Source organism: Lytechinus pictus, chromosome 11 (assembly GCF_037042905.1).
Source record: "Lytechinus pictus isolate F3 Inbred chromosome 11, Lp3.0, whole genome shotgun sequence".
Classification (NCBI taxonomy): Eukaryota; Metazoa; Echinodermata; class Echinoidea; order Temnopleuroida; family Toxopneustidae; genus Lytechinus; species Lytechinus pictus.
The window spans coordinates 11,244,290-11,256,788 of record NC_087255.1 but is presented as its reverse complement, the minus strand read 5'-3'; the positions used below and the strand labels follow the sequence as shown (position 1 = coordinate 11,256,788).

The following is a 12,499-nucleotide window of genomic DNA, read 5'->3' as shown; positions in this document are numbered from 1 at the left end:
CAAGAGATATAAAAAAATAAATTTGAAATACAGATTTTGTTTTTCTTACTAACAACTAACAAAAGAGAAAAAAAAAATTATTGCAAACATTTGTTTCCTCAATTTATTCAATGACACATCGCAATAATAATGAATTACTGGAACTTCAAAACTTATTCAATTTATAATTTTCTCTGCTATAAAATTTTGCAACACATAATATAACAAATACTCAAGTTAAAAGTTTACTATCAAAAACAAATAAGTTGAAAAAAGGAAGTACACAAATTCACTCTCAGTGAATCTTGCAATCAATGCTATCAAAAGATTTCACATTCGATATTTGAAACCTCTCACAATAACAAATTCTATTAAACAGCGGGTGTCAATTTCAACCTGGTGTTAGTGTTAGCACCACAGAGATTTAAACGCCATACCCTATCCTAAGTGTCATCTTACCTCTTCTTTGGCTACTGTTCCACTAACACCAACACTGACTGGTGGAGGTGTTGAGGACACCGGTGCTTCGGGTTTTGGGCTGTCTGACACTGTGATAGAAGACACCAGATCAGGGGGCATGGTTGGTGTTTGGGTGTCCGGTGTTTGGGGTGCTGGTGGAGCACTGTGGGATACTGACACCTCTGCTGCTACTATTGCTGGTTCTGCAGGAACTATTGGGATAGGGGGTGGGTGAGAAGAGTAAATCAGTTAATGTATGTGTACTTAAAAAAATATATATCAATACAACTTGAAAAGAAAAGTTCTGGGACTGGCATAAATATCAAACCTTCTGAAAAATAGTAACACATTATTTTCATATAGCACTTAACACTTAACCCTAAAAGGACTGGGGGGGGCATGATGGCTGGCCCCCCCTTGACGCTTCGTGCGATATTTCCGAAACGCAAAAAGATAGCACCGCTAAATTTTCTGACTTTTTTCTTTGAAGTCTCGTGCAACTTTTGAGACCAAATTCGCGACATACATGTACGGGTATATCATCGCGACGTCATGTGGTTTTTTACGAGGCAATGTCATGCCGAAAATGGCTCATTTTTATACTTTGTGTACAAAGTCTATGGGAGATGAAATTCATAAAAGGGTGATTATTTTTTGTTCTTATTGGTCTGCTCAATTAATTTAGGTTTTAATTTAGTTGTTAAATGGTCCGTAATAATTTCCATTGAAAAAAACAATGAAAAACAAAAGATTAAAAAACACAGAAATACATAAGAAATTCTAAAAACAAAGAAATACATAAGGAAAAAAAATTGGCTTTCGCAATTTTTCTTTGTGGAAACCTTTAAATTAGATTACAAAGATGACATCTGCAAGAAAAGAAGAAAATTTGAAGTGAAATAGGGTGATAAACATGCAAATAATGTTTTCATGAATAAATTTGCATATTTTATTCATAATAATTAGAAAATAATTATTTTCAGAATTTTTTTATACTAGCTTGTAGTTTATGTGGTAAAGAAGGTGCGTGCCAAATGTTGGCGCGATCGCACGAACGGCGGCCGAGATCAGAAGGGGGGCCATCATGGCCCCCCCCCCAGTCCTCAATAGATCTCAAATAGCCCAGTATTTTAGGGTTAATTTATCACAAGTCTGTTTGTGCTCTATAGTAATGCAGCACAATTACCTTCATTTGAGCAGAGCAGCCGTTATGTACTCTAAGTTTCAAGAAATAAATTCCTGGCAAGACCTCATTTACCACACCTGGGTCGAGTGCAGCACAATATGGACAAATTTCTTGCTAACGGAAATTATGCCATGGGTGGGATTCGAACACACAACTCTCTGATTATGAGGGCCAATACGGAAATCGAGGCTAGAAAATAACATTTCCCCACTTCTGCAGTAGACGTTAGTATGAAAACCATATTGGCAAAATTGTATTTTCATTTTCTACAAAAGCAGTATTTATGTTTCATAAAGACTTGTTATAGTAATAAATACACAAATTCTGTAACAAATATAATATCAGAATGAAGGATTTCACTAGCTTTATTAAAACTATTATTGCAAATTTGTAATTAGAACAAGTTCTATGAAATGGGTCCCTGGGGAGTGTTTCATGAAAAATGCTGTCAGACGTTTTATCCGACAAGTCCTGTTTTATCTGACAGTTACCATAATAGCTGTGCTTCTCAGCCAATCAAAATCAGGGAAACTTGTGAGATCTGACAACTCGTCGCACGAAAATGTTGATGAAACGTTTCCCGAATCTTACCTTCAACAGAAATTGGTTTGACCTCCATTTCCGTCTCCATCTCCCTCTCGGCCTCGGCTATCTCCCTCTCCGCCTCCTCCATGGCTTCCTTGGCCATTATACCGGCCGCTAGGGGCGAGATATCAACGTCCGGTAGCATGGGCGTGGTGGTAGACATGGGGGGTGGGGACTCCTGCACCATGGCGGGCATGGCACTTACTATCTGGGTCTGAGCAAGTAAAAAATTGGAGCGGAAAATTCAATGAATAAATATTTCACTCTCTTCATTACAGTAAACAAACCTCATAAATTACAGTGTGTTTATAGCATTTGCAGCCAAGAACTTTCCAGGGCGCCGTAACACACAGGTTAGCGATTAATCGCTAAATAAAATGACCAAAATCCTTGTTGCATGTGCATTTTGCTCAGTAGACTGACTTTGAACCAATCAGAATTTTTCTTTTAAATTAGCGATCAATCGCTAACCTTTGTGTTATGGGACCCAGATCATGAAATTTGAATTTCAATGACTTAACTGAATACACACTCACAATATTGCCAGTGGCAGGTATACAGGGTCTGCACAAGCATTGATTTGTTAACCGTTGCTAACCACATGAAGGTAAATTTCACACGTTTATCATCAACAAAATCTTCATTTTACATTTATTGCTATATTTTGAATAAAGAGGACATATATACAGTTGAGGCAAGAAGTTTACATTTATATTTTTGAAGATATAGTAAGTTTTACAATGTTTGGCAAGCAAAAAAATTTCACTGAATTACATGGGTGTATGTAAACTTTTGGCCTCAACTGTAGGTCAATGACCAGAAGAAATTTACAAATCCTATAACGTTCCCTGACTTTTTGCTACTAGAAAAATAATTTTAAAATTCTTGACTTTCAAGATATGCTAAGACCTATATAAATGACGGCCTCATGGCACACTTCGCTTCTACAGCAGTCACTACAACATTAGGTGATTTCAAGTTCAGTGTTGACCTTTTGGTGTTGGTGTTAGGTCAATTTTTACACGATTATAACGCCAAACATAAAATGAAGATGGTCCCAAAAATTCAATCACTAGTTGTTGAGGTGTTAATAATGTGATCTGGATCAGTTTTGCAAACTAGGAATAAGTTTTGGAGCCAGGGGAAGCAATCCAAATTTCAACACCAAGGCCAACACCGAACTTGAAATCACCCATTGTGTATTACTTGTGAGTTACTTCTTGATGCAAATATCGGGCTCAAAGTAAAAATCAAACCCTGACATACCTCCTCGCTCTCCATCCCAGAGGCAGGCTTGGCCACACCAATGGTAACCAAACCCCTGGGGGCGCCCTTCAAGACCTGCACGGCTGCATCGAGAGTGCAGTTCTCCAGATTGGACTCGTTGACCGAGACAAGCCTGTCTCCGGGAATGAGGCGGCCATCTTGTTCCGCAACACCGCCCGGTACGAGGGATCGGATGACGATGACCGATGCCACAGGGTTGTCGGGATCCTACGTCAAGAATTATTGAAAAATCAGAATAGGGTCTTTTTCTAAAAAATAATTTAAGTACCAACATTAACACACCTTAATGCCAGAACTTTTCAAGACAGAAAAGCCAACAGTCTTTATTGTGAGGAATTAAAAAATAAAAAATCTGAACCTTAGTTCCCATCTGAAATTTGAAGTACTAGTATCCCTTCTGAGGATAACATTACTCTTTCCACTATATAAGGAAGATCTATTTTCTGCCCCTTTTACAAGTCCTTGTCAAAATACAAAAACCTAGTAAATGTGTAATTATCTTTGAATATATACAATATTACAAGTTATTATTATTTATTCGACGAATATAAAAAGTACATACACAATACATCAGAAAAAAAAACAATTACAGTACATGAACATGCAAAGAAAGGCGGGAACGGCATGTGGGTCAGGGGGCACAAAAGCGAATGTTAATGTTATTTGATTATTCTCTATTTATTCAAATGAACTTATTCTTGGGGTGGACTTGACCTTTTAAAAATATCTCTGGTTACCTGATAATCAAGGATACTGAAACCGAGTCCTCTATCTCCTTTCTCTAGCTCAATGTATTGAATATCCTCACTCCACATAGAATCCTTCTCTTGACTAGCTTCAGTCTGTATGCTGTATTCTAAGGGGCTTCCGCTGTCATCCAGCGCAGGCAGCATGGGGGTAGTCATCTCCATCTACTCGTATACAATAGACATAAAGATTTATTTGAGTTTAAAGTGGTACTCTGGGCTGAAAATAAGCGGGGATGTGACTTCATCAGCTTACTCATTGCATGTTAATGAGGACATGCATAAAACTGTCTTACTTAAATAATGCAAAGCTTTAAAATGTCATAACTTTGTTATTCCTGGATACATTTTTATGATATTTTTATTTGTTTTGTTTTTTTGTCTGACTTTTCTCCATCTGCTCTACCCATATTATTTCAGCTTAGAGTACCTCTTTAAACTGAAATGAAACACCCCCCAAAAAAGAAGAAAAAAAAAAAAACTTCTCCACTCTTTCTCCTCTTCCTCTTTCTGCCCCTCCCCCTATTTTTATCTATATTCTTTTCAATTCACCAACAGCCAAACCAACAGTCATTATCAATACAAAAATGTAAGTAATAACCATACAAATCTTCAACCCTTTTGTACATCCTACCCCAATTTTTCTCAATTTTTATTACACTTTATGATGTGGTCAACCCACACAGATTTGAGAACATTACAACTTTTCATACGAACTAAAATAGAAAACAGAAACAAATCCTCTCAGGAGAGTACCAAAAATAGGGGGTCGGAAGTAGACATTTTATGGAACTGCCCTTGTGAGGAGATCATTGGAAAATTCAATTATTGACCACTCACCCCTGCAGATACATTGAGCGATACCTGCTCCTCGACCGGCTCAGCGCTTCCACCGACGCTGAAATCGGGTAGCTTGATACCGTCATCATCACTGATCGGGTTCTCCATAGATGGCAGGCTCTCGTCGGACATCACGGTCTGAGGGAAGACAGAATCGGCAGAGCGGGCACAGACCAGACGGACGTGTTGGGGTAGATCCTTGAGAATCGTGACGACTGCCTCGTGGTTCAACCCTAGCAGACGGGTGCCGTTCACCTACATGGTTCAAGTTTACATTTTAATATTTCATTGATAATATTACCTTTAATTACTCTTCACTATGGTACTACAGCTGTTGCTGCTGCCACAAATACTGCTGCTACTACTTCTGCTACAATTGCTACTACTAATACTACTACTACTACTACTACTACTACTACTACTACTACTACTACTACTACTACTACTACTACTACTACTACTACTACTACTACTACTACAACTACTACTACTACGACTACTACTACAACTACTACTACTACAACTACTACTACAACTACTACTACTACAATTAATACAACTACTACTTCTACCGCTTATACAACCAACAATAATGTAATTCTTTATATGCCATAATTTCACTTACATGTATAAATCCTTCAGGTTACATAAAAACGTTTAAAAAAAAAAAAAAACTTTTGTGAATGTGTCATTGGAATTTCAATCGGAACAGAATATTGTTATCATGAACTAAAATCATCAACACTTTGTCCCCATGCACTACAAATATGACAACCATAATTATTGTCAAAATCATGAAAAATACATCAAATGCAGAAGTTATATGTTGTGACACAAATAGTGGCTTAAGGCACAATGTTTGTCGCAACAACAGTAAAAACACTGTGCTTAACAGAAAATATTTGTATGACAATATGTGAGCATTAATGTCTCCCAAAACCAAATGGTGAGGTATTCAAATGTCAAAGTGATACACCTGAAAGAGGTGCGGCCCAGTCATTAAAAGCTTACAACAAAGTTGGAGGAATGGAGTGTGGGGAAAATCAACGTGCAAGTAAAAGAGTGACCAAACCCTACCCACAAAAGGTTATTACATGTACATGTAGCTAAGATTTTTTTTACAATACCATTACAGTACATATTTACAGTAGGTTTGAGCATTTCACAAATTGACCGACAAAAATATATGTAATACATAGATGGCCTTTGCAAAGATTGAAAGGACAACAAATATCTCTAGCCTTTTGGCTACTGGATTTCTGCAGTCTAAACCGATTTTGTGAAGGGCGACCAGGTTGTATAATAGGTTTATACAACTTGACTTATGAACTGGCTAAATTAGAAAACAATGACACGCAGCTCAAGGACAATATTGAAAGAGTTGAATCTCTAGGTGGGGCGGCCATATCTTGTGAGCAAATCTGTAACATGAAAAGCTCTCGCTATAAGGTTTAATGACTCTTTTTAAAATCTGCTATGCATCTACGCCACAGATTTGAACTACGGAGAAAAATCACTCCTATTCACTTCTGACCTATCTTTAATGGAATGATTAACTGCCAAATTTCTCAGCGATATTGAATAGCATGAGGTAGTGTGGATCTCCTGTCCCGTATCTTAACACTGTCACCTTTCTTTTGTGTTGCACTAAGCAAGATGGCACATGAAGGTGCCACTTGGCAAATTGAATGATCTTTCTACTTCAAGTTTAAAGATGCACTCTAGTGCAGAAAACCAACCCGATACCCCATCTTGATAAAAGCACGACAGGCACACACGGTGAGACCATATTACTTACATCTTTGGATGTCTCTACTTCTCGAGGTACGTTGTTTGGATATATCTTTCCATAAAATTTGGCAAAAGATTTGTCAGTAATTGAATATTGGCATAATCTTATGTAAATCAAAGCTAACACCCAGATTGACAGAGTAAAAATGTAATTAAAACACAAAACAAACAAATAGCTCTTCCTTCAACTTCATTTCTATTGAATATTATTCAAACAAGAGAAATTAAGGAAGCAATAATTTATATTGTATAGGTGTGATAACTTCAGGTTCAATGAAAAAAGTCTTCTAGTCCTGTGTTACCTCGTCAGGTCTAATGAAAAGTCTCATAGTCCCAGATACTTGTATCTGTGTCATCCCTTTGTATACAATGATAAAAAAATGAGTCCTACATCCATATATCTGTGACATCAGTTCAAGTCAAATTAAAAAAAGTTCTAGTCCCATATATTAATATCTTTGTCACCACTTCAGTTCCAATGATAAAAACTTCTAGTCCCATATACTTGGATCTGTGTCATCACTTTGCATACAATGAAAGAGCAAAATAATACAAACCTCTAATAGTTCATCCCCACTGGCAAGGAGTCCATTCTGGCCGACAGGACCCTCGGGTTGGATGGAACGGATGTAATGGTGCGGCTGAACTTCTTGACCATTCTCATCAATGTCCACCGTTCCTTCAAGACTGATGCCAAGACTTCCACCCTCATGGAACTTGGATAGCTGAGCAATCTGGACAACAACACAAAAATTACCAGGGAGTTGTTCCAAATATTGTAGTTTGATTTCATCCATTTCCTGCCATCCAATAGTGATTGTCTAACAAAATTTTCAAGAAATATTATCCATTTTCAAAAATTTTCGATTGCGACACATGTTTCTGTAGGAAAAAAATAAAATACCTGTAGTCCATAGTCTGATGCATTGAGTACAGAATTCTCAATTTCTTAGACTTGGTAGAGTGACCACACAGCTCTCATAGCAAACAGATAAAATGTTGGGTTTGTCATCCAAATTTGGCTGTCTGAAATTTTATCCCACCAGTCCAACAGGCTTAAAAGGTGGAGAAATCATAATTTACTGAAGAAAAAAAAGCCTCTTGTAAATTCCATACAATTCCCGGATTTGCAATTTGAGGGTCCCTTTCAAATCTACATGCTTTTTTGAACAGTTCATTGCTGAATTGTGTGACAAACATTCTGTGTGCCTTAACAGGATGCATTAGAATAGATAGGTATGTTCCTGTCCAAGTCTCATGACCTACCACAATGTCTTTCTCCAGTCCTAGTAAGCCTTGCCACAGAGCCATGATTGCTATCTCCTCCTCTGGACTCAATTCCCCCTCTATGAAAATATAATAAAGAGAGAGAAAAGGACAGAAACAGGGAGACAAAAAAGACAAAGAGAGAGAGGGAGAGAGAGAGAGTGAGATACATCAAGACAGAGAACAGACACAGAGAGAAATAAAGGGAAAGAAAGAAATATATAGAGATACAGAGATAAATAAAGACAAGACGGGAAGAAAGAAAGAGATAGAATACAAAATATATCATTCACACCATTTCCAACACAAATATGTCCTCCTCTAATTTCTAAGAAATTTCTCTTGCAATTTAAACATAATTATAACACATTGAATTTGACAAATCACAATTATATCATACAGTAAGAATTGCTATCTTTCACACGTAAATAAAAAAAATCGAACACTATCTGGAAGTAACTTACCAAAACTCTCCTCCACCTCTTGCGGGAACTCTGCGCTGTCCTCTTCACTGAACGGGGATGATGCCACCGCTATGGTATCCTCCGGTACAACAATGTCGTCATGGAGAGACGGTGGTGCAAGGTCAGGCAAGGGTGCTGCATGGGCTGAGATGGGAAGGACAGGATGAAAGAGCAGGATGAATAGAAAGTGAAAGTTAAATACACTTTGAAACCATTGCGTAATTTCCTTCAGCAAACAAGAGTGTCGCTGGGGCAGGCACATAATACGCCCGCCTGTAATGCGGAAAATGGAGTTACTGGTCAAGCAAGAAAAGTGGAAAGTGACGATTGACCTTTGACCTTTTGACCTCAAAAATCAATAGGCTTCCTGGGATCCATGCTAGTATCATACACACCAAATTATATGAGCCTAGGTTAAGTTAAACTGAAGTTATTGCGTTTACAAGGAAAAGTAAACGGACGGACAGACAGACAGACGAAAGGATTGACACTAAGCGTGATACCATAATACGTCCCGTCCCATCTAGGACTGGCGTATAAAAATTGATCCACATTGTGATGCACTCAAACCGTGTGAGGTGAATGGGTACCCGGTTGGATTTATTCCTCGAATAAACGCTGAGCACCGTTGATAAAGTGGTACCTTTAGCTAAAGCCAGGGTAATAATAGTTGCACTTTGTGTCCTCTGGCAATAAGTGCTATATAAATCCAGCATTATTATTATTATTATCATTATTACACATATCATCAAGTAAAGGGGAAAAACAGCAATTTATATACTGGGCGTATCTTTAATAATTTGTTCTAACTTAGGTAATTCCATAAAATATGTAGGTCGACCCCCTATATGAGAGACCTTCATCCTGAATTATAAGTCTCTGTTTTTTAATTCTTGAGATTATTCGCAAAGTTCGCAAATGATCATGCTTTGGGCAGTTCACAAAGTGCAGTGAGAAAAAAGAAAAATGGGGGTCGGATGTCCACAAACATTGATAGTTTTATTAAATTGCCCTATTATGTTTCCATCAGCAAGGAATGTGCTAAACATGTACATGTATATGTTGTCTCAAAGACAATAACATTTATTGTGCGCCAAGTGGCAATGACGATATCCCTCCAGTGCAGACGAGCTGAAGAAGCATCCCGGATCGAACGTGAAACTGTTCTCGGTTTCAATAACAGTAAGTGCAGATGATCAGATTTATTTTCTCTTTGTAATTTGTCTTTCTTTCTTCCTGGATGAAGCAAAACATACATCAGTTTATGTAAATGTTGTGATGATATATATATAAAAAAAAAAAAAAACCCTCACAATAACATTATTACTGTCTATCTTATTTGTTCTTAAAATATATTGAACCATCAAATGACGTCAAGGGAGCATTTCATCAACATTTACCATTCGACAAGTAGCCAGATTTCACAACCTACCTTGATTTTGATTGGTTGGGAGGCACTGTTACTATGGTAACTGCCAGATCAAAAAGTCTTTGTTGGATAGAACATCTGACAAGTCAATTCATGCAACAATCCCCTGGATATAACACAGCGGGGTAATTCCATAAAATGATCAACCTTTTTGTACGTCAGACCCCCATTTTCCTCAAGCCTTACTTCTCTTCATAAACTGACAAAGCCATTGTCATTTGAGAGCATTACAGACTGTCAAAAGAACAAGAATTCAGAGACAGAAAATTTCATGAAGGTCCCACGTATAGAGGGTCGGACGTACATATTTTATGGAATTGCCCAGAGGAGCCTTTGAAGACAAAATGCCTGGATATTTATTTACCTTGTTGAGTCGGTTCCTCTAGTTGTGGTTGTTCTGGCGGGAACCTGACAAGCCTAAGCATCACCACCGCACCGGTCTGACGTAGGAGATCTACAGCGGCCTTATTGTCATATCCCTGCACGTTAACTCCATCAACCTACGGATAATATAATTGAATACAATGGCGTCAAATTACATAAAGTTATATATTCTCAATCAATTAAATAATCAAGTGAAGTCTGTGGTACTCAGTTTAACAGAGATCTGTGACTAATTCCAATCATGAAACTTATTCATTCTTTGTGTTTAATACAGGGTAAAACTTTTATTTTGTATTCAACAGTTTTTCTTTCACCATACAATCTATAAAAAAACAAAACAAAAATAATTTCATTGAATATTATAGTCTGAATAAGAATACTGTTAGTGTATTTTGGCTGCTTTCTTTTTCAGCATCTTTCTAAAATCAAAATTAAAATTATAACTTGTGGTGAATCTTAATTGAAATGATCCAACGCTGCTGATATCATCATCATAATCATCATCATCATTACTATAATCGTTATCATCATTATATTCATCATCATTATCATTTTTATCCTCATCATCTTTTTCATCATCATCATCATAGTTGTCATCATCCGTTTTGTCATTATCATTATCATTTTAATCATCGTCATAATCACTACCATCACTAAAATTCATTATAGTCATCATCATCATTATCATCATCATCATCATCATCATCATCATCACCACCACCACCACCATCAACATTAAGACAGACTCTGACAACCTACCTCTATAATCTGATCACCAACATGGATGTTGCCCGACATATCGGCAGCACTCCCCTCTGCAATCTTCTTCACAAAGATTCCTGAAGTTTCTCCACCTGTCAGAAGATAAGGGAAGAATTTCAAGAAACAGTCAGTCATTTTGCACGAACAGGTTTGTTCCGTGCCAATCACATGAAAGGGATTCAGTAGCTTACAACAGTCAGTGAAAATGGAATGAAATGCCCCCCCCCCCCCCGAAGAATTCCATCATAATCATCACTTGCATATAACATATATCTGTGCTTACAGACATTGTTCTGATGCATAAAGGGCTATGTAAAAGTCATATATTATTATTACTATTAGGTATACTATATGGACTTTTGAAGAAAAAAAAAATAACAGAGCGAAGGACCTACCATCAGGTGTCTTCTTGATGAAGCCTGCAATAGAGAGACCAAGTCCTTGGTTTCCTTTGGCTAGCTCGACCTCAAACACCTCACCATGATCTACACCAGAGGTTAGCTGGTAAAGAAGACAAGATATATTCATTATTTCAACATACTATATGAATAAACAGAGAGACCAAGTCCTTGCTTTCCTTTGGCTAGCTGGACCTCAAACACCTCACCATGATCTACACCAGAGGTTAGCTGGTAAAGAAGACAAGATATATTTATTATTTCAACATACTATACGAATAAACAGAGAGACCAAGTTCTTGGTTTCCTTTGGCTAGCTGGACCTCAAATACCTCACCATGATCTATACCAGAGGTTAGCTGGTAAAGAAGACAAGATATATTCATTATTTCAACATACTATATGAATAAACAGAGAGACCAAGTCCTTGCTTTCCTTTGGCTAGCTGGACCTCAAACACCTCACCATGATCTACACCAGAGGTTAGCTGGTAAAGAAGACAAGATATATTCATTATTTCAACATACTACAGTCTATGAATAAATAGAAAGACTAAGTTCTTGGTTTTGTTTGGCTAGCTGGACCTCAAACACCTCACCATGATCTACACCAGAGGTTAGCTGGTAAAGAAGACAAGATATATTCATTATTTCAACATACTATATGAATAAACAGAGAGACCAAGTCCTTGCTTTCCTTTGGCTAGCTGGACCTCAAACACCTCACCATGATCTACACCAGAGGTTAGCTGGTAAAGAAGACAAGATATATTCATTATTTCAACATACTACAGTCTATGAATAAATAGAAAGACTAAGTTCTTGGTTTTGTTTGGCTAGCTGGACCTCAAACACCTCACCATGATCTACACCAGAGGTTAGCTGGTAAAGAAGACAAGATATATGGTATGAAATGTAAATTAG

At 37.4% G+C, this 12,499-nt stretch overlaps 1 protein-coding gene across 4 annotated transcripts in view; it reads right to left on the bottom strand.

Moving 5' to 3' along the window:
- LOC129270809 (multiple PDZ domain protein-like) overlaps nt 1-12,499 on the bottom strand; it is a 75,551-nt gene that overhangs the window by 44,076 nt on the left and 18,976 nt on the right. For all 4 annotated transcript variants that reach the window (XM_064106737.1, XM_064106738.1, XM_064106739.1 and 1 more), the window contains exons 6-16: nt 11,574-11,679; nt 11,176-11,270; nt 10,397-10,532; nt 8,604-8,747; nt 8,140-8,219; nt 7,431-7,607; nt 5,083-5,337; nt 4,234-4,407; nt 3,476-3,703; nt 2,216-2,423; nt 439-650 (exon numbers count right to left, since the gene is read on the bottom strand). In XM_064106737.1, the coding sequence (XP_063962807.1) occupies nt 439-650; nt 2,216-2,423; nt 3,476-3,703; nt 4,234-4,407; nt 5,083-5,337; nt 7,431-7,607; nt 8,140-8,219; nt 8,604-8,747; nt 10,397-10,532; nt 11,176-11,270; nt 11,574-11,679 (1,815 nt within the window). The remainder of the gene's footprint in view (nt 1-438; nt 651-2,215; nt 2,424-3,475; nt 3,704-4,233; nt 4,408-5,082; nt 5,338-7,430; nt 7,608-8,139; nt 8,220-8,603; nt 8,748-10,396; nt 10,533-11,175; nt 11,271-11,573; nt 11,680-12,499) is intronic.